This window comes from Desmodus rotundus, chromosome 5 (genome assembly GCF_022682495.2).
Source record: "Desmodus rotundus isolate HL8 chromosome 5, HLdesRot8A.1, whole genome shotgun sequence".
NCBI lineage: Eukaryota > Metazoa > Chordata > Mammalia > Chiroptera > Phyllostomidae > Desmodus > Desmodus rotundus.
Genome location: NC_071391.1, coordinates 21,407,136 through 21,432,118, shown reverse-complemented (window position 1 = coordinate 21,432,118; position 24,983 = coordinate 21,407,136). Strand labels below are relative to the sequence as shown.

At 44.8% G+C, this 24,983-nt stretch overlaps 1 protein-coding gene across 15 annotated transcripts in view; it reads left to right on the top strand.

The window, feature by feature from the left end:
* The window catches only part of CD44 (CD44 molecule (IN blood group)), an 84,689-nt gene that overhangs the window by 22,621 nt on the left and 37,085 nt on the right, over positions 1 to 24,983 (top strand). For all 15 annotated transcript variants that reach the window (XM_053924203.1, XM_053924202.1, XM_024558808.4 and 12 more), the window contains exons 2-4: positions 13,460 to 13,625; positions 17,101 to 17,234; positions 23,019 to 23,087. In XM_053924203.1, coding sequence (XP_053780178.1) covers positions 13,579 to 13,625; positions 17,101 to 17,234; positions 23,019 to 23,087 — 250 coding nt within the window. In that variant the 5' untranslated portion in view covers positions 13,460 to 13,578. The remainder of the gene's footprint in view (positions 1 to 13,459; positions 13,626 to 17,100; positions 17,235 to 23,018; positions 23,088 to 24,983) is intronic.

Here is a 24,983-nt window from a genome sequence, read left to right as displayed (position 1 = left end):
ATAGAACTCTTATTCCAGAAACCAGATCATTCAGCTGCCATAAGCTTTGCGTTCCAAGTCTCCCTGTTTACCCTACTAAGTCCAAATTCTGGAGACAGCTTCTAATGGACCGTGGAAAGCAAAAATGAATTCCAAATCCGATTTAACCTGTATGTGTGGATGTGTGGAGGATACATTTCACCGTGTATCTGAGATTATCTGACCAGAAGCCCCATAATAAAGAAGTAAAATGTACCCGTAAGTTCACAGAAGAGTGAGTGTCCAACCACAGAGACTGCCTGGCAAGGCAGCCCCCCCCCATTCTCTATTAGAGCATCACCTGTTATTTTCTGTGTGGCACTATCACCGCCTGAAACTGCCTTATTTATATGTTAACCATTCACCTGCATTCTCTCCGTCTCTCTCCCCACACTATAATGTAGACTCTTTCAGGGTGGCAGGAATCTTATATGTCTCCCCGGCACCCGGGATCATGTCTGACATGTAATATCTGCGTCTTCTAGAAGGTGTGTTGAACTGATGTCTGCACCATGGCCTGGGGGGACTAATGGCAATTCGGGAGGCACAATTTTCACAGCAAGAGGCCCTGCTGTCCTCAGCTGGATGTTCCCAGAGCACCTCTCAAATGTCCATGCTGGAAGGAGCTTGGGCCTTCCCCAGGTGTGGTCTCTTGGCCATGTTTCACAGCCACTTATTTGAAGGAAACTCAAGACCTTATTTTCTTTGACAACTTCACAGAAGGGCCGTTTGTAACTTCCTTCATTTTTAAACCTCCTGGATCTTTGCATGGGCCATGCTCCTTAAAAGCAGGAAGTTATGTTTGGCCCACTCCAGATGAACATGAAGCGGTAAAGATTTTCGTCCAAATCCTGTGGATTGAGTAGGATTTAAAAGCTTGTCAGAAATGAGTTTTCTGGAGCCTGGCATTTGAGACTGGCATCTGTGGTTACCGATAAGATTTTGCAGATTGAAAGCTCAGGAAGAGGTGTGAATTACAAGCTATTAGCTCACAGGGCAATTGGAACTGTACCAATCCTGGAATTTTTTGGCCCAGATTTTTAAAAATGTCTCCACAATCTAGCCTCTCCCCCTGTAGGGCTTTTGCTTTGAGACATTTGTGTTGCTCTTAAAAGCATCTGAAGAATGAATAGTGGTGGGAGGTTGGACTGGGAAAGAGAGCCCACCTATTACACGCACACACACCTCTTCAGGTTAGCAACTGATAGAGAGAGGGAGAGGGAATGCGAAAAGAGAGAGAGACAGAGTTGTTGAAATGTGACCTGATGATTTTTGAGCCCAGCAAATTCAGAATCAGTGGAAATCTAGAACTTTCCGTAGTCACTTGAAATACTTGTTGCAAATAAATACTTTGGAGCTACATCACTTCACCGTATTTGGAGAGGAAAGGGGTAACCTAAAGGCATGATTCTTGTTCTGTCTCGATCCTCCTGTAGGTCAGGATTGGTTGTAGGTGAATTGTAAGTACAGCATTACTGGCAACCAAGTGTCAAGGCTTATAAATGACTTTGCTTTCTTATAAACTGCATCAAACTCATGGCTGTTCCTATAAAAATTCCCAAGCTCGCTCACTTGCATTCAGATAAGATTTCTTTTAGATGAAAGAGAAAGAGGCCACTGGGGATTGCAAGGCACCTGGTGCCCACCAGAGTGTCTCTGGGGTTGTTATTCCTATGAATTGAAGTGATACTAAGGCAGAATGAGGTTAAAACTATCAACCTAAGGGGTGCCTGACCTGTACAGTCCATCTGGGAAGAGGAGAGTGATCCGTCTACTATGGCGACCAGGCAGAAATCTAATCCATTCGCCAAGCTTTGCCCAAGTGCGCTCCTGAGATGGTCAGCCCTGTCCAGGGCATGGGCTTCGTAAGTCCCAGTCCAGGACTGATTTTCCTCTAAAATTCCCCTCAACTCATTTGGTCTGTTAGTTACCCCATTGGAGGAAGAAAGTGGTAAGCAGCTCCCATCCACCAGCTCTATTTGCATGGCACTAGCAAATATTAACCCAAGGGTGCTCAAACTGTCTGCCAAGAGCCATTATTCTACAATCACCTGGAATCTCCCAGAATGAAGCAATGGAAGAGGCATTCATGTGTGGCAGCCAAGAGAGAAGAGGCCAGGCTGCCTGACTTCCTAACAGTGCAGCCTCAGACAGGTGTCTTCACCTCTCTGAACCTGTTTTCTTATTTACAAAAAGTTGATGCTAATAACAGCACTCATCTCATATGGTTATTGCGGGGGGGGGGGGTAAGTGAGAAAATCAGTGTGAAGCACCTAGCTCAGACCCCTGCATCCAGTAAGTGCTATATTAGTGTTGATATTACTGGGTGCCCAGACAGGGACTTGGCTGTAGGGTCTGCAGGAGCTTGAGGGTCCAAACCACATCCTTGACTGCACAGTGCACTTGCATTTGAAGCTCCTAGTGTGAGAATCTGCCCGCCGTAAGCAGAGAGGCATGTGTGGCTTTGGTAAACTGAGTCTTGGCTAACTCATGTCACAGACCAGATATCATCTCAGAGTTTGATTCCTGGCTCTGCCACTTTCCCAACGGGACATTGGGTCTGTTGTGCTTGGAACCTCACTTATTTCATCTGCAAAATGCAGGTGATAACCTGACTTCTCGAAGCTGCTGGGGGATCCCATGGTGTAACATCTGTTACGGCATCGAGGCTACTGTCCGACACAGAACAGAGCTTCAGAGACCCCACAGTCTTCTCTTTCTCACTTGAGAAGATGCTAAACGTGATAGACAAGAGAATAAAATCAAAGTTGGAGACACCTGAGACTGTGGTGAAATTGGGCTGAGCGGGAAATGGTGGTGGCCCTTTGCGCCCCTCCATCCAGATGTCTCTCTTGCAGGACAGTGGCGTTTGCTATTTCCTCCTTGCAGAGTGAACCGGGGACAGTCTTTAGGGAGAGCTGAAGATTGCAAGGCACTTTTATTCCTGAGATCAGGGGGGAAAAACACAAAATAATAATACGAGGCCTGCATCACTTGTAAACCACTTTCATAAGTGCATTTCATTTGGGCTGTAGAGCCCTGTGCTGATTACAGTACTTAACACCCTGACTCTGAGTTTCCGCAGCTCCCACGTGGGTGATGAACCCTCTTAGGGCCCCAGATGCTTTGGAGCTGCTGGTATTTGGCAGGCCTTGCTAAGTGGTGGTTATCATTGTTGTGATTGGCCCTTACTGTGATGGTTTCCAGAGTGTGCCACTGAGTCTCCTAGACCATTGTGGAGGGTGTCAGGACCATTGGTGGGGTGGGGTGGGGGCTGGGCAGCAATGAGCAGTGGGCGGATAGAGGGTCTGGAGTCTGTCCCTCCACCCTCACTCCAGCTCCTACCGGGGCAGCTCTGCCTTTACTTTCTAAGTATTGTGGCTCTGCCTCCAACATCATGGGGAGGGGAGGCAGAAACAGCGTGAAAACCATAACTCTCCTCTCTGAGTGCGGCCACTTCTCCCCTTTGCCTGTTGACAACCCAGGATGCACAGGGCAGCTCCACAGGTAAGGGAGAAAATTCTACCTCGAAAATCTGACTGGAGGTCTGGATTTTACTCAGATTCTGTAAGGCCTTTGAATCTCTGAATCTCTTGATCTTAGTCTCATCGTCTGTAAAAGTTAATCAGTTCTTCGAAATGCTGGTTACACACCTGAGCAAAAACTATACGTGAATTAGGTGATGTAATCATTGTAACTACCTCAGAAAAAAATCTAGTTATGAAACAAAGTGGGACCCTCTTCTTTTTTTTCTTCTACTTGCAACAGGGAAAACCCCGTGTGGTCCCCTGAGGTGCTGTTTAATTTCACTTACCACACATCCTGGGTTTGTGCTAGTCAGTGTGCTAAAGGGGTACGGTCCAAAACAGGAGAAAGCGAAGGTTGCAAGGCCAGAGCAAGCGCTTCCCGGTTGCCAAGGCGACATGTAGGCATATACCCTGGGGTTTCTCTCCCTCTGCCATCTTCCTGGGGACTTGCTCACCAAAGACCACTTGGCCTTTCAGAATTGTGCATTGAGGTGACAACTCTAGGACGCACACTCTCCTTTGTCAGAAAGACTGTTGGACCCAGGGTAGAAAGTAAGAGCTTACATAGGCTCTCCCCACTTTAGCCCCTCCCCCAACCCCTATTGTTCCCCTAGAAGGCAGGGGCGAGGGCTCTTCAGACTCTGTGAAACAACCCAAATGCTCCATTGGTTCAGTGATGGTGGCCATGGTGCTCCATGCTCCTTGGAGAGGTCAGGGGGTACAGCCAGTTGCCAAGAGTTGGGGTGCATTTCCTTTCTAAGTACCAAGAGATAAATAGTTCAGTTGAAAGCCACCCAGGACACATTCTGGAGGAAATGCTCTGGGTATGATGGTGTATGACTATTTTCTCTGCTCATTAAACTCTCACCCACCTCCCGGGCAATTCCGGGAGAGGCTGAGTAATTCAAGATTCATGGTCCGCCCTGGGCAGCCAAGGGCGATTCGGCCACCGAGTGTGATTTTGGCCTCGTTCAGAAGTGGATTCTGAACAATAGAGCCTTTCAGCAGGCCCATCACATGGGCGTCAGGGGATGGAGGTGAGTGACGTGGGAGCAGCAAGAAGGCCTGCCAGCCTTTCGGACGGGCAGGCCTGGGTGCCAACAGGGGCTATAATAGCTAGAAAGACTCCCAGATGGAAACTTCTGGGGCTCAAACACATCAAACAATCAAAGAAATAAAGAACAGAATGTCTTCTTTATGTCTCATTAAAACAGTGGATTATGGCATAAGAACAGGCATATAGATCAATGGAACAGAGTAAAAAGCCCAGAAACAAACTCGCATTTTTATAGTCAATTAATATTTGACAAAGGAGGCAAGAACATACAATGGGGTAAAGATAGTCTATTCAGTAGGTGGTATTGGGAAAATTGGAGAGATACATGCATAAAAATGAAACCAGACCACTTTTTTATACCACACACAAGAATAAACTCAAAGTGGATTAGAGACTTAAATGTTAGACTTGAAACCATAAAAATCCTAGAAGAAGCCTAGGTAGTAAAATCTTGGACATTGCTTGTAGCACTATTTTTTTCTGATACATCACCTCAGGCAAGGGGAAAAAAGAAAAAAAAACAAATGGAACGACATCAAACTAACAATTTCTTTACAGCAAAGGAAACCACAAAAAAAAAAAATTGAAAAGACAACCCAGTGACTGGGAGAACACATTCACCAATATATCCTATAAGGGGTTAATATCCAAAATTTATAAAGAATTCATAAAACTCAACACTATAAAAACAAACAATCCCACTAAAAAATGGGCAAAGAACCTGAACAGACACTTCCCCAAAGAAGACATACAGATGGTGAAAAGACTTTGAAAATATGTTCAATGTCACTAATTATCAGACAGATGCAAATTAAAACCACAATGAGATATTACCTCACACTTGTCAGAATGGCTGTCATCAATAAATCAACAAACAAGTGCTGGTGAGGATGTGGAGAAAGGGGAACCTTTGTGCACTGTTGGCAGGAATGCAGACTGGTGCAGCCACTGTGGAAAGCAAAATGGAGTTACTTCAAAAAACTAAAAATGGAACTGCCTTTTGACCCAGTGATTCCCCTTCTGGGACTATGTCCAGAGAGACCCAAAACACTAATTTCAAAGAATATATGCAGCCCTTTGCTCATTGCAGCATTATTTACATTAGCCAAGATTTGGAAGTAGTCTATGTGTCCATCACTAGATAAGTGGATAAAGAAATGACATCTACCTTTTGTGACATCATGGATGGACCTGGAGAGTATTATGCTAAGTGAATACGCCAGTCAGAGAAAGACAAGTATCATATGATTTCACTCATATGTGGAATCTAATAAACAAAATGAATTAATGAGCCAAGTAGAGACAGGCTCATAGATAGAGAGCAGGCTTACAGCTGTTGGGAGAGATTGGGTGGGGTTGGGGGTGGTGGAGGGATTGAGCAAAAAAGAAAAAAAAAACTCATGGACACGGACAACAGAGGGGTGATTGGTCAGGGGAAGAGGTTGGGGAGAGGTGGAGGAGGGTATAAAGTGAGGATACATGGTAATGGAGGGACACTTGGGGTGCTGAACACACAGTACAGTGTACACTTGTGTTGTAGAGCTGTGCACCTGAAACCTGTATAATTTTGTTAACCAGTGTCACCCCAACAAATTCAATAAAAATGACAGTGGATTATGACTTTATTGGGAATAGCTTGCTCAGACCTCTTATAAAAGCAGCTCAGTAGTAAGAGCATTGGTCTAGGAGTCAGAAATCCTGCAATTATAAACCCCTAAGGTCCTGCTTTTCTCATAACTGGCTGGGGGACCATATTCAGGCATCCTGGATTTTTTTTCTATTGTATTTTAAGGGAATTGGATTAGAAGCCATCTGTTGTCCCTCCTGTTTTAAACATAGATGATCCAATTAGTAATGATGCTATTTTTAAAAAATTGACCTTTCTTTTCTTACTTTTAATGAGAATCAGTTTGGTTAGGTTCGTGAGTTGTATAATCTTTTTCAGACATGAGCTCAGCATATCAGGAGACAGTAACAGAATCCTAGCTATTTCATGATAAACACTATACTTTTTTTTTTTTTTTGAGAAGTAGAGAACTCACCAGTGCTTTTGGCTGCCATGGCCCAAGAGGCTAGAGTATGACAGACTCCTAGGGGCTCCATGGGGTCAGATGCAATCAGTCCAGAGGGCCTGCTCCAGGTCTATTGAGATTTCAGGCTGAGTAGCAGACATCTCATAATGTCACAAGGACAGCCTGTGGTCTGGCTTGCCAGCCCTGGGTCAACCCTGAGCCCCCAGGTCTTCTATTCACTCTGCTTGACCTTGGCCATGGCCCTAGGCTCTAAAGGGTAAAGGAGGCCTAAACTGTAGCTTAGGCTGGATTCTTAGTTGCCAAGGGGATCATGGGAAAAGCACAGGTAGAAGTAGAGAGGTAGCCAGCCCATTGTTGGGGGGAGCCAGTGACCATCTTTTCCCCATGGTGAAGGTGGAAGTGCCATCAGTGAGGGTTTCCCCCCTGAAGCCTTACCAAGTTCTTGGGCAAATGGCCCTGCCCTTTTAAGCCTTATGGTCTGGAATCAAGACAACTATGATCTTAAAATAGTATTCAATAAGCTCGAATTCCTCTCACCAGAGCTCTCTTTTAATGTTCACCTTTCCACACTTTAAAAACCACCTGGAGAAAGAGTGGATTTCCTATCGTTGTAGCATCTGTCCCATGCCCAATTTAACAGTGCAGGGTGATCAGCCAGTCTGTCCAGTCTGAAATCCAGTCCACAGCTCACAGCTCAGGTTACTCAGGTCTTCTCGCCAAATTAGTTACCTCCTGTGAAAAATGGGGAAAATAAAAGTGTCTGCCACATAGAGGCGTTGTGAGAATGAGATTAATTCCTGCACGTAAAATGTTGAAAACCCCATATGGCCCAGAGTAGGTGCTGGTGAGTGCTCGCTGTTATCACGGTGGTGGGAACGGCACAAGTCATTAAGATGCAGGAACTGGCTTTATTCTCATCTTCAAAACAAACAAACAAACAAAAATCCAACTTCCCCAGACATATAGCCTCCTCTGGGACCAAATCAGCAGGAAAAAATCTGACTCTGCCACATCCCTCCTGAGGAGATGACAAGCGTCTAGGCACATCTGGGTGGCTCATGTTGGAAAATAAATTAATTCATTTTGGACCATCTGGAGAAGTCTGATATATAGAACTGTGTGTCTTTGGGCACAGTGTGATGGTAGTCTTCGGGTGGTCCTCTCGTGAGATGCACTGTGGCTGGCGTCCTCTCAGGAGATCTGGCCCCAGGAATGACTCCATGACAGGATGCATAGAGGCTGTGCCCATGGTGGAATGATGTTTATAAAATTCGGGCACAGCCATATACAAAACAGAAAGTTGGTCTCTGAAACATCTGGGTTTTTTTTTTAAGATTTTATTTATTTATTTTTAGAGAGAGGGGAAGGGAGGGAGAAAGAGAGGAAGAGAAACATCCACACGAGAGAGAAACATTGCCTCTCACACACTTCCCCAACCAGGGGCCCAACCTGCAACCCAGGCATGTGCCCTGACCTGGAATTGAACCAGTGATCTTTCACTTTGTGAGAGAACAGCCAGCCAACCAAGCCACACCAGTCAGGGCTGAACCATTTGTTTCCAGGGAAAACAGCAAATGCTTCCAGTTCAAGACATTTTAAGTGTCTTGTAGGGGATTTTCAACAAGGCCCAGCTGGCGATTCTTCAGACGTGATTTGGGGAATGGAGCTGGGAGGGGCTCTTTTTGCACCCAACAAGTCTGCTTGTACTGTCAGGACAGGGGGAGAAAGAGAACATTCATTCATTCATTCATTCAATATGTGCCGACTTTGTGCAGTACTGTGCTGGTTACTGGGGACCCAGGGATGAAGGAGAGACGCAGTCTCTGCTGTCACGAAACCCACAGGGCAGTTCCAAAATTTCAGAATCCTGGAATTTGACTACTGAGGAGACCTTGGAGATAATAACCCTTGCAATTCTTTATGTGTTTGTCTCACAGACTTTTTTGAGAAATTAAAGAAACCCAGGAATGTTGTTCCAAAACACCTACACACGCGAACACACAAGCATGCGTGCACATACTGTATTTGTACACACAAAATCTTGCGCACGGTTTCGCGGGTTTATAGACTCCCTGAAGATCGGCTTGTAGAGTCCAGGTTGAAACCTCCATTGCTAGGCAGCTGTGTGACACTCCCCCCCCCCCGCCCCCACTCACCCCTCAGGAAAGTTTGGGGAGATGTAGGTAATGGTGAGTTGGGTAAAAATTACACAGTGCTCCCCTCCCAGCACACCTTGGGATTTTCCACCACTTAGGAAATGACTAGGGCAAACCAAGAAGCTGTTCATCTCTGGTCCTGCAATACAGGCAGTTTTTAAATGTGCTGGGGTAATTTTACTAGAAAGATCTATTTTCCTTGACCTGAGGCTTAGTGGAAAATACAGTTAGGATTAATGGCGTCTTGAGTCAGCGATGGTTTATCCAAGCAAGAATGAATTTACCCAGAACCTGCCACAATTGGCAGCAGGGCACAGAGGTTAGAACCCTGAACTAGTCTACCAACCTTTGCGTGAGTTTGGTGCCAGAGTAGGTTAAACGAGAAGACACTCTCCTGGAGAGCTCCTTTTTAAAAAATCTTCCAAACGGGTCACACTGGTAGACCTCTTCTCATGTGGGTGAAGAGCTCCCCGGGTGCTGGGCCCGTGGCCCCTTTGTCTTCCTGGCAACCCTAACGTGCCGGGTGGCATTTCTCCCTCCAGAGAGGCTCCACCCTGGATCTAAAAGTGGCCTCAAACGGTTGATGTTGCCCTTTGGGTCTCTCAGGGGAGGAACTTGGACAGTTCATTTATTACGTGATACAGGAGATTTATTGGAAACCGGAGGGCTCAACGGAAAACGTTCTTGATTTATTTCCAGTTGGAAAGGCTTGTTTGAAAGATGCAACAGCCAGTTGCTATTAGCCTCTTGAGTCACAGCAAATCCCTAATCACAGGGGCCTCTGTGTCTGGGAGAGCTGTACAGACATCTTGGGAGCCCTGTGTGTCCGCAGGGATTTACAGCGTGGCCAGCACCTTGACCGCACACACCAGTGCTCTCCAGCGGTCTGCTGTCCGTGGCTGCTCCCACCTCAGCCGTACTCGAACTTTGTGAATATTAGCAGCTATCCATTGGGGATGCTGAAAGGTCATAAACAGTTACTTCATTTGGGGTTAGGAGTAGTAGCCTAGTGGATAAACCTATGGACTCTTGGTGCCAGACTGGCTGGATTTGAATCCTGGCTCCATCATTACTAGCTCTTGGAACATGGGAGAAGGAACTGTGAACACTCATGGGACAGTTGGCCTGAAACAAAGTTTTGACACCATCTTTGCAATTGCAGCTGGCTGGATGCCACGGGATTAGGAAGTGGACCTTTTTTTATGAGATTAAGATAAATGCATGCTGTGGAATTTTCACATTGCACAGAATTCCTGCATTCATTTGGTAGCCCTGGGCTGGCACCTACCGTGTGTCAGGCCCCGTTTAAGCCTTGAAATCTAGGAAGGCAGAAGGATGAGTTTGCCTATTTTTTCCTCTCTTGGCTGGGCAGAGCACACACAACCACACACGAATATAGACACACTCACACAACGCATGCATGTATTGTCTATAAAGTTATGTTGACTGTGGCACGAAGGCTTTTATTTGAAAGTCTCAGCCTGAACTGGTTTCTATTGACTTGCATATCTGTGTGCGGAGTAGCAAAGTAGAGCTAATTTTAATAAGACTGAAACTGCCTTTGAGCTCCCAGCCACGTCCATGCCTCAGACTTTATTTATAACCTGGGAGTGACAGAAGCCACCTGGCTGAGCACTGACAGGCAGTCGGCCTGTCCTGCTCTCTGCTACCGGCTCCCCCATCAACCTCGCCTCCAAGAAGCTGATTGGGAAGCTTTGTTTTTCTTTTGTAGGCTAGACAAGCAGAGCCCCGCCTGGGCTGCCACCCCAGAAGGGCTGCCACCCAGAGGGACAGTTTCCCTTTGCTTAGATTGGCTGACAGAGGGGTCAAAGCTGAAAATGTCAGTAAAAACAAACAGTATTTCAAAACGGCCCTGTGCGTGTCCCTCCTCTGTGCTCCCCTGTGTCCTCAGCCCCATGCTGTGTGGCTGTTTGAGAAGCACGGCATCCTCCACCCCAAAGGGAATTAATCTCACGCAAAAACCCATTTCCTCCATTTCACCTTCTTTGGGTGCTTTTTTAGAGCATCTACATGCTAATGAGGCAAACAAAAGAAAAGAAGACCAGCTGATATGGGTGCATGTCTTTTCAAAGCTCCATTTCTTGTTTTTTCTTTCACTATATTCAGTCAAGAAAGAGGATACAGAAGTCCAATAGTTCTCTTAACATCTCATTTTGCATTTGTGTGACTCTGTTTTCTTCTGGTTGGAACCTGCTTCCTGCTCAGAAAGGAGAAAGCAGTTGTTGCCTATACAACTCAGTCATACTGACCTTCTCTTTGTTCTTACGCCCCAGCAGGTTAGGTGTGCCTCTCTCCTTTAGAGTGACATCTTCCCCTAGTAATACAGGAACTGAGGGCGAATGGCAAAGTGGTTTGGGACACGGGTCTGGCATTAAACAGGCCTAAGATGAAATTCTATCTCTGCCACTTATTAGCTGGGCAAACTTGGAAAGTTGTTTGATTTTCTGAGCTTTAATTTTTTTTACCTATAAATAATATGCACATACATACATTAAATTCATCTCTTAGGGTTCTTGGAAGCTGACGCAACACAGAGCCCTAAAGGTTCTGGGCGCCCAGGGACAATGCAGTAACAGGTTTCCAGGCCCCGGGCCATTGGCTCAGTACTGCAGAACGAGCACCTGAGATTCCGGGAGGTGACTACAGCCTTTGGACAGACATCCTCACCTCCTTGGGCAGCTCAGTTCTCTGAGTCTCAGTTTTCTTGTTGATAAATAAGCGGAATCTTCCTGACTACCTCCAGACCTGCCCACAGGAGTCTGAGCAAAGCCAGGTCTGTCTGGATCCAGACCTGGCTCAGAACTGACAAAGTGCTGCCCAGCCTGGCACGGGGCCCACCATGTGGCGGGCGGGCCGAGAACTGTCAGTCAGCGTCCTTAGGGAAGGACTGTCTTTGAGGCTCACGGAAGTGTTCAGGAGGAGTTAGACTTCACCAGGACAGTTTCAATAATGTGACCTTTCTGCGTTGGAGCGAACTCAAGTGCAAACTGGGGATAATACAGTCCCGGACAGAAAAAGAAAAGAATTTTCAATTAAGGCCTTTTAAGACTTTTGCGATTGTTACAGCAGATCCTGGAGAACCAGAGGATTTTTCAGCTCCTTGCGGAGATTCCAGATTAATGAGGGTTGAATGAAATCACTCTTTCACCAGTGGACAGCGGTTAGGCTTCAGGTTAAATGCCATTAACTCTTGGGAGCAGACAACAGGTCTTGGATCGATCTGTCAAGATGTTAAAGAATGTTTTTTAAGAAATTTCACTGAGTCATTTATTTATTCAACAATATTTGCTGAGCCTCTCTGTCAGTACTGTTGTGAGCAATAAAAACAGCTGTAAACCACGAAAAGGCCTTGGCTTTTTTGTGTGTGTTTTCCTCACAAAAAGGGCAGATGGAGAATAATTAGCTGCATAAATAAATAAAGAAGTTGCTGCAGGAGGTGTGAATGCAAGGTGAGCGGAGGGAGACGCTGCAAGTTTGGTAAGGGTGTTCAGGGAAGGACTCTAAGAGGAGGTGATGTGGATTTGACAAGCAAGAATGTAATGATCAAGGACAGAACATTCTAGACAGCGGGAAAGGCGGATATGAACGTTCTAAGGTGGGAAAGAGCTCAGAGTGCTCAAAGGAACTGAAGGGAAGCTTTGTATCTGGAGCTGAATGAGCTACTTAGAGGCTAGAGAGGGAGATAGGAGCCAGATCATGTAGATCTTATCAGCCATGATAAGGAAATTTATTCTGGGTGCAAGCAGGAGCCACTGGAGGTTATAAGCAAGGGAGCAACACCACAGGATTGTGGGAAAATGCTCATAATATAAGATTAAGAGTGGGGTGGGGGGGAGACTCCCAAATCTAAAACTGTATATTTAGTATCATTTTAACTAGAAACACACATACACACACTCAGAAAACAAACTGAAAGAAGATACAGCAACAAACAAACTGAAAGAAGATACAGCAAAATGTTTAAAACGTTAGCTGTAGTTTCTTAGTGATGGACTTGCTTTTCTTTCATTACTTTCCAGACTTTTGTAAGTTTTCTACAAGTTTGTATTGCTTTACTAATCAGAAAGAAATCATATACTTTTAGTTTTTTCTTTTCTTTTTTAAAATTTATTCATTTACCTATGAGAGATCTCTTGGTTGCTTCCGAATTCCGACAATTATGAGTAAAGCTGCTATAAACTTTTGTATGCCCATAAGTTCTCAGCTCCTTTGGGCAAGTACCAAGGAGTGTGTGATCGCTGAGCTACATAGTAAGAGAACGCTTAGTTTTGTCGTGGCTGTACCATTTTGCAGGTGGTACAAGACAAACTGGGACTTACTAAAAATGTTAAGAGTTTGAGCAAAAATCGATTTCAACTGGACAGCACCAACCCCACAGTGGTCAGGAGCTCTCCCAATCACACGCTTTAAAAAACTCTGGTGTGCAGCAGGGGATGGAGACACAGTAAGAGTGAGGCGGCTTGACTGTGTCTTATCCCAGGCTCGAGTTTAAGGTAATGGTGCTTTGGAATGTTGGAGTAATTACTGAAGGCTCTGGCCGGTAGAGAAGTTATTTGGCTTTTTAATGAGGTTGCTCAAAAACAAACTTCTTATCCCTTGCAGGTTATTTATGCAAAAGAATCTCAACATTTCCGTTCCATCCCACAGATCTGAATGTAACCTGCCGATACTCAGGTGTATTCCACGTGGAGAAAAATGGTCGCTATAGCATCTCGCGGACGGAAGCTGCTGACCTCTGCGCGGCTTTCAATTGCACCCTGCCCACCATGGCCCAGATGCTGGAAGCCCTGAAAGTCGGGTTTGAGACTTGCAGGTGAGAGACCAGCGGCTGTCCTTGGGCGGGCTGGGCCCAGGGGGCGGGGCTTAGCTTTGGGAAGGCTCCTCCCTGACAGCTGATTGGATGACTGCCTATCGGGCCCCACCTATCAACTTGGTATAGTCTTCTGGAATCTGTAGGGCAGCTGAAATTTAAAGCCTGCTAAAGACATCTTGTGAATCATAGCGGGGATGCCCAGAGGAGGCCATTAAGGGTCAGCCTCTGGAATCTTCCTGCCTGAAGTACTTCCCCAAAGCGCCCTCCTGGCTTCGAAGAAAACGTGCAATATTATTGTTGGAACCACGAGAAAACCATGTGCCAAATAACAGTGTTTAAAATAAGGCAGTGCTTGGAGTCTCGGCCCTGCAGATTTGGCTTAAAGCGGACTTTTCAAACTCTCTCTCTCTCTCTGGTTCCCACTCTCTCTGTTTGTTTTTTTGATTCTCTTTTATGTTGCTTTTGTTTGAGGGGGCTACAAAAAGGTGGATATGAAAAGTATTCAGACAAATCACTGGTGATTGGGAAACAACGGGAGGGACTCAGAACGGCCTCCTGAGTGCTTCTGCGGGTATTGCAAGCTCGGTGGAGCTTTCTTCAAACCATTCTGCTGGAGGACAATCACAGCAGGCAATGGACTTTTTGTTTCTGAGTTTCCTTTGGCCCCGGGTGAGTGGTGCACTTTAAGAGCAAGCAGGGGTGACAACCACAGCGAAGTGTATGGTTTGGTTTGTTTTCACTGGAAGCTCTCTGAGTCATCTGATCAACTGCTAAGTTTCCATTCCAGCCCATGCTACCCTCTCTGTGCTTTTGCAACGTGATGCCGTTAGGAACATTAAATACATCTAACCCCCACTTGGTTAGAGAGTGAGGCACCCACTTTAAAAGCGGTAGCTGAGGCTCTTGCTGAAAGGGAAAAGGGAAATCTTGAGGTCTAATTTGGTAGCCACTAGTCACGTATGGCGATCTACACTTAATTAAGTGAAATTGAAACCTTGATTCTTCAATAACACAGTAGCTGCATTTTGACGAGCCACAGATGGCTAGCGGCTCCTGTATGGGACAACATCGATTACAGATCGTTGCCGTGATCTCAGAAAGTTCTGTCATGCAGCATTGCTCTAACACAAACAGCAGCCGTATAAGACATCTGTATGTGTTCAGAGCTATGTCTGGGAGAACAGAAAAGGATGAGAGAAAGGAAGCTAGCTCTGGTAGCTGCTCACCCTGAGCTGCAGTCTGCAGTGAAGGAAGGCCAGTTAGCAGATTCATTGATTCTATTTACAAGGCTAATTGTTTCCATATCGCCTGGACTAGGTCAGTAACTGTACTCGAACAACAGTAACAATAAATAAATACATAAATAAAATATATTTTTAAAAATCCACTAAGAAAGCGAGTTTGGTAAACTGAATTTTGATTGTGCAATGCAGGCAAGGCAGAGTTACAACGTACAGAAATCTTCTCATATGCCGAGAAAAGGGAAGTTCTTACTATTTCCATTGGCCAATCATCAGGCACATAGATGCTGGGCTCACAACCCTTACTTAACCCTCAAATGGCACCGTGGTCGATTACATTACCCCACTTACGGATGAAGCAAGTGAAGCTTAGGGAAGTTCCACAGCTCGCCGTGGGCCACATCGCTTGCAGGAGGAGGAGTCCAGATCAGGTCCTGCGTTGTCTGAGCCCAGGGCAAGATTTTAAGGACCAAGCCCCCAGAAGGACTGAGAGCAAAAGGGAGATCCAAAGATGACGTGTGGATTTGCTGAGTATTTCTTTTCTCCCTGTGAACAGCAACCCACTCATGTGGTGTGCACACATACAGATTTTAATATCCCCAACCCCTGTACAGTGTGGCACACAAAACTGGCTGTCGACCTGATGTAGCAGAACTCAGGAGTAACTTACAAAGGGAAGGTAGATTCTAGAATCTAGATAGTCAGTGTTATATAGACGATGCATGCAGTGAGGGTGGGATGGAGTGTAGGCCTACCAAGGAGTAAGTACTATTATTAAAAAAAAAAAAGGAAAAGAAGAACTATGCCAAAGAAACCTACTGTTCCTCCATAGCTGGTATTAAGTGTTGCAAAACTCATTTCCATAATTTCACTTGTAGCTATGAATCAGCTATCTGCCATAGGACAGATGGCAGAGTCTCAGGCTATGATAGAACCTTAGCAGCTACTCTCTTCTGTCTGCCCCACCCTGATTAGTAGCAATTCTCAGATATGTGGTACTTATGAACACGTAATTGCCACCCCTCCCCCCACCAAGCTAAGGAGTCTTTGGAGCAACCAGACTGTTGGTTTAGATGAGGAATTAGTCATGCAAGCTACAATTGCAACAGAGACATTAATGAGTTTTAGTAGTTCGAAATTTCAAACTCAGAGCCATTTGCATAGATCTGGCAGGGCAACACACTATTGTTGCCCCTGGCAGGAGAGATTAAAAGGATTGTGCATTTTAGCCAGCTTTGCATTTTTCAGAAACCTGCTGGATTTAGCTTCTCCCTTTCTGCCCTTCCCCTGCCACCACCTCATCCCTTGCAAATGGTATTTTCTCAGCCCACATCTCATTTTTTTTTGAGGCCTTTATATTCCAGAGACATTGTGCAGTGAATCTTTAGCCACCGTGATGCTGATAGGAGGCTCTGGGTGCTGTATGTTGTATGCGACAGGGCCTCCAGCACCAACATGCTTCCAGAAACGCCTTGGTGGGGCGGAGGGACTTAAGTGCTTCCCTGGCTGTGCTGTTTCTGGAAAATCTTGGAGTGAAATGAGGCATTGCTATCTACTTACTAATCACAATTACTCCTATTTTAATGACGGTCAGTTTACTTCCACTGGCAATGAAATGATGCCCGGGATGCTCACGAGGCAAAATGGTCTCGTATCTGGCATATGAACAAGGCTTCGTGTTTAGAGTAATGGAATCTGGAGTGAAGGAATCACACGAAAAGGTGAGGCAGGGAGAGAAGTTTAGGGATGGGAAAGAGGGCAGGATTGACGTATGAGGACTGAAATGAAGAGCCACCTAGTTTTGTCTTATGGGAGCTGGTCATTTCATGTATTTTGTGAAAAATATGAAGGTACTGGGGAACCAGAGTGAATCTCACATCATAAAGTGGTCATCTTTCCTTTTCTGTGACTCGGGCTTCCTTTTTCTTATTCAAACTGACTTGACCACAACTTTTATTTGAAACAAATATTTTCCTTTCGTGAATCTCTTTTTTTTAAAAGAAGCTCTCCTAGGGCCCTCCGTGAAATGACTTTACCTCTATCAGCCTTGTCGGTCCCTTTCACTCTTCCTCTGCTGTTATTTTTGGATTTCACATAACTCAGTAGTTGAAACTTCTAACACCCCTTGGGGTGAGCAGAACGAAGCATTGCACTGCGTGACATGTCATTTGATGGGATGTGATGAATACCTGTCATGGCCCTGCAGGGGGTAACTGCTGGTGTTTCTTTTGCAGGTATGGGTTCATTGAAGGGCACGTGGTGATCCCCCGGATCCACCCCAACGCCATCTGTGCTGCAAACCACACGGGGGTGTACATCCTCCCCTCCAACACCTCCCAGTATGACACATACTGCTTCAATGCTTCAGGTTGGTTCCGAGTGGATCGTCCTGTGTTTTGGGTGGCTTTTGGCAGGCAAGCCTGTGGCAGCGTGGCCCAGAGAGGATCAATTTCGGCTTCAGTGAGCCTTCGTGTACCTTCCGGAGGCTCATGGATTATCTCTACAGCAAAGACAAGATTTCTGTCTGGGATGTGTACCTGCTAAGTTGGGGAGGCCAACAGGAAACAAATAAATATTAAATACCTTATATGAAGTCAGAGTGAGACAAGAACTATAAAAAAGAAAGCAGAACAAGAGGCTTCAGGGTGCTAGAGATGCTTTTGTCTGAGACGGTGGTCAGGGAAAGAGAAGGGGCATTGAGGAGAGCCCCAAGCGAAATGCAGGAGAAAGTCCTGAGCAGAGTGGGTGGCCGGTGCAAAGCCAAGCGTGCAACAGCGCCTTGGCCTGTTCCGGGAACAGCAGGGACACTGTGGAGAATAAAGCCCAGTGCTCAGAGGAAAGAATGCTGGGGAATGAAGTCAGAGAAGAGAGGTAAGCAGGCGCCAGATCACATAAGGGCTCATAGGCCGCGGTGGAGACTTTGGATTTTGTTCTCAGTGTGATGGGAAGTCAGAGCAGGGTTTTGGAGAGGGGAGGGACATGAATCTAATGATAACATTGGGGTACAAGCCAAATGGCTTAGCTTAGAGGACATATGGCAGGCCTTTGACCTTGTCGAGAGTCCCTGCTCAACAATGGAGAGCCCAGCAGGTAGAGAACAAGAAAGCCAAGTTAAGATCTGCAGGCTGGGCTGCTGGCCAGGCCACCTCCCTGTCTAAGGGACTTACTTCCAACCACTAGCCTAGAAACACATGCTTACAAGTCTAATTCAGGCTCCAGCAAAACTAAAGAATCCTACGCATCATGAATCTTCAGGGGTTTTTGAGAAAGGTCAAACCCATACTTGTCAATTTTTTGAATGCCAACAATCAAATGTTTTACTTCGCAAGCTGAGCCTTCTGTTGTGCCTAAAGGTTTGAGACTGTGTGAAGGGGAAGCTGAAGCCACAAGGTAGACTGGACACATCGGCCTGGCATACCAGTTTTCCTTAAGGACAGGAAGGGCATCCTTCCTGCCTTTAAATTAGCTGGAAAGTAACTTAAGACATTTTCTGTATGAGACGAACACAGATGTTATTATATGATGGCTTAAGGCATTATTTTTATGAGACAAACACGTATTGTATATGGTAGTAGAATATAAAGTCTGCACAGACTGTTAAGCTAAAGTAGGGACATCAAAAAAATTGTAAGATTATATCAATAGCTTTAGGATATTGCCACCCACCTACTATTGCGTGAGCAGTGGGGATTAGAGTGAGAATTCCGAGGGGAAAACTAGAGTTAAGGAGAAAGAGAAATGATCAGGGCTGGTTAGTTGGAATGGAGTGACCAAAAATATATACAGGTCCTAACCCTATGGAGGGACACTCGAAGGAAGGAGAAAACTGTAGAATATTTACTCCTCCCTGTCACATGAATGGAGAACACAAATGGAGTTTAACCAAAAGGAGGAGAGTCCAGCTGACGCTGTACAGTGCATGGACCATGCCCGGGTCCCACACTCACACCTAGAATGCCCCTTCTAATGGCACGACACTGAGAAAAACCCCTTGCAGAGAAACAAGAAATGGGCACAGAGCCGCATGTGGTCTGCTAGCTTATCTTAATGCCAGAGCTCATGGAAGACTTGGGAAGACCATGCTTTAGATGAGGGCATTGGGCACATGGAAAAGAGCTAGCACCAGACAGCAGACTCTTGAGTATCTCTGGGAGCTGCCTGTGCATCTCCCACTGGGTTGTGTTGAGTGAGTATATGCAGGTTGTTGTGTATCCATATTGTCTCCCCCAATTTACGAGCGGCTATCACTTGCTGAAAAGAAACTTACTTTGAAAAAGGTGGAAGCTCACACTGGTTTTTTTGCCTGGAAATGAAGCCATCTAGGCAAGTTACTACTGAGAGTTTTCTCCCTGTCCTTATTTTTGCCCATAAGGTTGGCCTGTCCTCAGAGAAAGGAGTGAACAGCACTGATTACCTTCCCTTTTCATTTGGGGGTGGTGGTGGGAGGGCAGGGGGCGGTTTAGTTGAACGGTTCGACAAGTCCTAGTATTGCATAGAAAAGTGGCTGTACTGAAGTAGTGAAGTTCAAAGTGATATATATTTTTTCCTTTTTTCAAAATTTACTCAGTAGGGAGAGGCTGCTTTTGTATGTTTTCCTTTAAGTTTTAAAAAGTTTGTTTCGTGATCAGCGATCTGTGCTCAGTGCTGTGCAGGGCGGAGGGGGGTGAGAAAGAACCGGGGACCTTAATTCTTATCTGGGGAGTTAATCGTGTTGAAGCAACAAGATAAAAAGCTAAGGAGCTTAAAAAGAATGTTATTTAAGGATAAATGAATTCTAACTGCCTTGGTTTAGAGTCAGATGATAGGGGGCATTAAGTAAGCAACAGATCTCGATAACCTTCTGCTCCACGTGAAGGATCTCATTGGAAAGATCCTCGCATCCAGCTTAGCCTGAGAACTACCAGCAGGACCCAGCGATACCACCCCCCACAAACTGGTTCCAGGGACCACAGCCAGCCCTGTCTTAGCAGATAGCTTCTGCATGTTTACAATTCAGCAATGTTTGTATAAAACACAGCCTGTGGCTTACAAATGAAAATCAGGCAGACCCCGAGAAGGCTCTGTGGTTTTTTTCTTGCTTCAGCTGTCAGCGATAAGGCCCAGTGCCAGCCTGGTGACTTCTGTGTTAACCACACGGAGAGCTGACTTGAATTAGTTCATATTTTAAATTGACTTTGAATGAAATGCCTTGTCCTCTTTTGAAGGAGAGATTTAGGGAAGATTCTACATTTATTTGTTTATTCATTTACTCATTTACTGAACAAATATTTATTGGTTACTTGGAATGTATCAGGCATTGAGGAAGGTGCCTATCTGGCACCAAGCGATTGGCTAGACTGAATAATTAACATTCCTCTTAGCTTTTTGGTGCAGTGGAGGCAAGGTTTTGAGATGCAGCCCACCAGGAACTCACCTCGGGGTCTTTCTAACAAATCTTTAGGTTCAGGAAAAGTGCACCAGGCCCGATTCTCCCAGCAACACGGTGTTCAATAAACAGAATGAAAGGCTGCTTAATGAGTCCCTGCTACCTGACTCGGGAGCACGGATGTAGTGATTGCACATTTGGGTCACCATCCGTCTTCGTACGCTTGCCGGCTTCGATGCGCTTTATCTAAGAAGGTGAACTGGAGCATGAAGGGGATCCATTTGCACAAACGCTCCAGTCATTCACAAAACTGTCTTAGTGTTTCTGAAATCCTGCCCCCTTCTATTACAATGTATCTCCCAGAAATTCCCAGTGCACTCTACTGTTACCTGCAGTTATTTTTGAATTTGGGGGACTTTCCTCCGTTCCTGCCATAAGAAGTCAAATCCAAGGAATGTTTCTGGGTCTGTGCAATGTGACAGTATCAGAAGCATGTCACAGGTCAGGCTAGCTTCTGGTGGTGTCCTCAAAGCAGACTGGGGAGAGACTCTTCAAGATTGCCCAGTGTGGCTTTTTGCACTGATTTGGAAGTGAGGGATTCATTGGAAAAATATTTGGAAAATTTTAAAAATCTAAAGAAATATTAATTACTACTGTCTTCTGTGACCTTGTGAATTCCTCAAAATCAGGGACAAGAACATGTTTATTTTTTTTGGTCTTTTAAAAAATTATATGATCTGTCATATGTGTTGAGTAATTGCTTAAAAGGAATAAATGAACAGATACATCTGCAACTCTCTTTAATTATTTCTATGGCATTGCCATTCAGGTTTTGTCTAAATGTTTTTTTGACCTGTATATATTTTCAGACCATTTTGAAGGTTAACATCTCAGGTGTGTTTACTGAAAGAATGGACTTTTTTCCTTTTTCATTCATTCAACAATATTTATTGAGTACCTCTTTGTCCCCATCACACATAAATGTTCTGGCCACGACAGATGAGGTTCCCACTCATCTTCTGGAGCTTAAATATTTCTATGGAGGTGGGTGTGGAGCAGATGGTAGGGGGTGGGGGATGTGCCATGAACAGCTGCTAAGTACAGTGAACAGGATAATTGTCGGTATTGGGAAGCCTGAGGCAGAAACGAGAGCAGGTGATGCATGACGGTGACAGGTACGGGGGTGGGGGGGTGGTTGTGAGGGGCTGGTTTAGATTGGATGGTGAGAAATGGCTTTCCCAGGGAGGTGACTTTCTCTTTAGAGAGTCTCTCTTCTGTGAAATCTTTTAATCAACCTTTGCAAGGATGGCTTTTCCTAAAACCTACTTTTCTCTAGCTGGAATATAAAACTGCCGTTTAGTTTCCCTGCAAGGCCAAAGAAACAGGCAGGCAAAAAGCATCCTGTTTATCTGTCGGAAAAGATGCTCCTAGGAACTGGGAAGAACACAAACCCTGTTTTGTTCAGCTTGTGTTTTTGTCCAAGGTTATGAGCGCCCAGTGGTTTATGGCAGGACACTTAGAATACTTGTGATAATAGCCTTCCTTGTGATAGATAGCATTCTGCCTGCCTGCCTGCCTCCACCCACCCACCCACCCACCCACCCATCCATCCCTTTCTTCCTTGCTCTTTGCCAGCGAGCAACTCTGGGAGAAGCCAACCTAGGCAATAAGTTGCCATTTTACATTTAAGTGGGCATATTCACATATACACAGCATAAAAAGCTGTAATGCACAATTGGATCCATTTTTCCTATAACTGCAAAGCCAGTTTAAATCTCTTTCAGATGTTAGAGCTCATCACAGGTCTAGGTACCAAACAGAGCACCTGGATGTGAATGGAACAGTTGGTTAAGGCAATCTGCTGTCTTCTTTTAGGACTCAAGGGATGGCATACAAGGTAGAACTTCCAGGGCCTGTTTCCCAGGGTTCCACACAGCGTTTCTCAGAGGGCTCCTGCTAACATCTTGGGTATCCAGGCAGGCCCAAGGTCTAGTCGGAAATCTTTATTCCCAAAGGTGGGGGTAGGGGGTGGATGATACATGGAGGACAAAAGAAAAAGAAGCCAGAGATACCCACAGTGAGATATGCCAAAACAGCAGCCTCAGGAAATACTCTGGGCACCTAGACCAAAGGTGGACAACCTCAGACACTTCATGTTGAGAAGTCAAATTAATAAAAAAAATTAATACATTAACAAAAGACTGAAGCCTAGTCTATCTTTAAATATTTCTATCAACTAAATTTTGTTGGCTATTTTAATCTTTAGATTCTCACACTGTTCGTGTTGATAAACATTTGATTGTATTCTTCTGCCATGTTTGTTCATTATTTCTGTAGATTATTGGGATTACACATGATTTTTCTTATTTTAGTTATACATGTCTTCAAAAGTTTTTTCAGAGTTCCCAGATTACTTTTTGATAACAAATTAAAAAATAAGCTTCTAATGTGTGCTGCCTTAGAGAAGGACCATGTCTATCTTATTCATCATTTACCCTCAGCCTTCCACAATGCCTGGCATAGAACATAGGTATTTGTTAATGAATGAATTTGCTGGCATGGGAAGAGGAACATGTGAGCTTCCACAAATTGTATGAAGCTAAATAAAAATGGAAACTGTCACGAAGGCCAGAGAAGTTCCTAGAAGACTTCACCAAAGTTCAGAAAAATAAAATTATTTGGGATAAGTTATAATAAAACTCCATTCTAATTTAGTAATAGAAATGGTAATCAATTTTGCTCATACTTTTTAGAGTTCTCATGCCTTTTTTCTTTTCTACCTTATAGCACCACAGGGAGAAGATTGTACGTCAGTCACAGACCTGCCAAATGCCTTTGATGGACCAATCACCATAAGTATGTATCTTTTCTAACTTTGATTGAGTTATTCTGTTCTTGGGAAAGGGACCAGGGGCCTGTTCTATGTTTTATATTTGACTAGATTAACAGTCATTTCGCTAAGGCGAGGCACATTGGCTATGATTCAGTGTCCCTTCCTCTTTTCCTGTGATGGCTTAACATGCTGCCTGGTTTACCCCAATGCCCTGTTCCTCAAACTCAGTCATTTGAAAACCATTCTCACTTAACGTGGCACTTCCATGCACACAGCGCTATTAGCAGTACTTTGCATTTAATTGGCCCATTCTTTTGTACCTAAAGTACATTTATTTTTTTAAAACTACAAATGAAATATCAATGTCCCTGGTCATAAATAGAAGGTAACCTTAAAAGTAAATTTAAATGTAGGGAAAATTAAATAATGTCCTTAAATTCTGGCAGCCGGAGGCTCTGAGCTGTGTTCTGTCTCATAGAGGACTAACAGGTGGTAGGGTAGGGGCCTTCTGTTGCCCAGATTTTGTGTTTGATTTAACTGGAATATTGGAAAGCAATTATAAAGGGTAAAACTTCCCAATAGGGGATTCAACATTATTTATACCAGCCCACCGAAAATGATCCCCAGAAGTAGGCATCTGCCACTGTAGAAAACAGAATATCTCAACCCAAATTTTCAAATAGGTCAGCTTATTGATTCTGATCTTATTGCCTCTGAACCTCACTTCTTTGAGAAGTAGCACAGGGTTGGGAAGGCCTGATGTCTGCCTGCTAAGAGCCAGACCCCTCGGTGTGCACAGGGAACAGTGGTGACTAGAGCGGGGAGACGAGAATCTCCCTGGAGCATACAGATCCAGCCCCCCCTCCCACACTGTTACCTAGGGAATTGTCCCTGGCCTGCGCCTTGCAAAAGGAAACAGAGGCCTGCCATGTGATGGGTGCTGTCTCAGTCAGGCCCAGTGTGAAATCCTAGCTCCTTTCTACCTGGGTGAACTTAGAGGAATGACTTGTTCTTCCTGAGCCTCTGTTTTCAAACCTGGGTAATGGGACAACATATGAGATTTTTTTCATGAGAATTAAGAAAGATAATATGTCTAATGCATGCCGGGCCCACAGCGGATGCTCAGTAAGGGCCCCACTTCCTTGGTCCCCACAGATCTCTTTTGAAGTCCAGACCTGCACAAGTTTGGTCATATTTCCTTATCAGATCCTCATCTGCAGAGGTTATCACGGTGATTGAGACTTTGGCATATTTTTAAATTTATGTTTTATGAATAGTTCCACCTGGGCAAGCTAGATGGGCAACAGGAATCTTTAGTCCCACCAATGCAATACAGCATTGTGAATAATTTCAGGTAAGTGCACAATTAGGCAGTGAGCAGCCCAGACTTGAAGGCAGAACGTACTTTTAGGGAGGAACAATGAATGAATTCATCCTGGCTTTTTCTCCTCCTGTGCATTCTAGTCATTTTCTTGTTGAAACCAAAGATTTTGCCCTTAACATACATTTGTGCTTCTTAATTTTAAGGCTTAATTCCACAGAGGATGGCAGAGGCTCTCTCAATATCCAAGCATGCTAATTACTAAGCCAGGAGTTGGGGTTCACTTAAATTGACAAAATTTGGCCCTTAGAAAGAAAACATAATCCTTCATGAGTTTGCCAATATGTATTCCCTACTGATGCTAATAGCCTCTCTGTCTCCTACTTCACATCCTTTCTGGAAACAGGGGGAATTAATAACACAAAGTTTACATATTCTTGAGAAGGGAAAGTAGGGACGAGCCAGGAGATTTACCATTTATTGAGCACCAACTATACTTTGAATACCATGCTAAGCACTTATATACAATATTATATTGTCCTCATAACAGAAGGGAGTATTATTCCTATTTTACAAATGAGAAAGCTGAAGCTTAAAG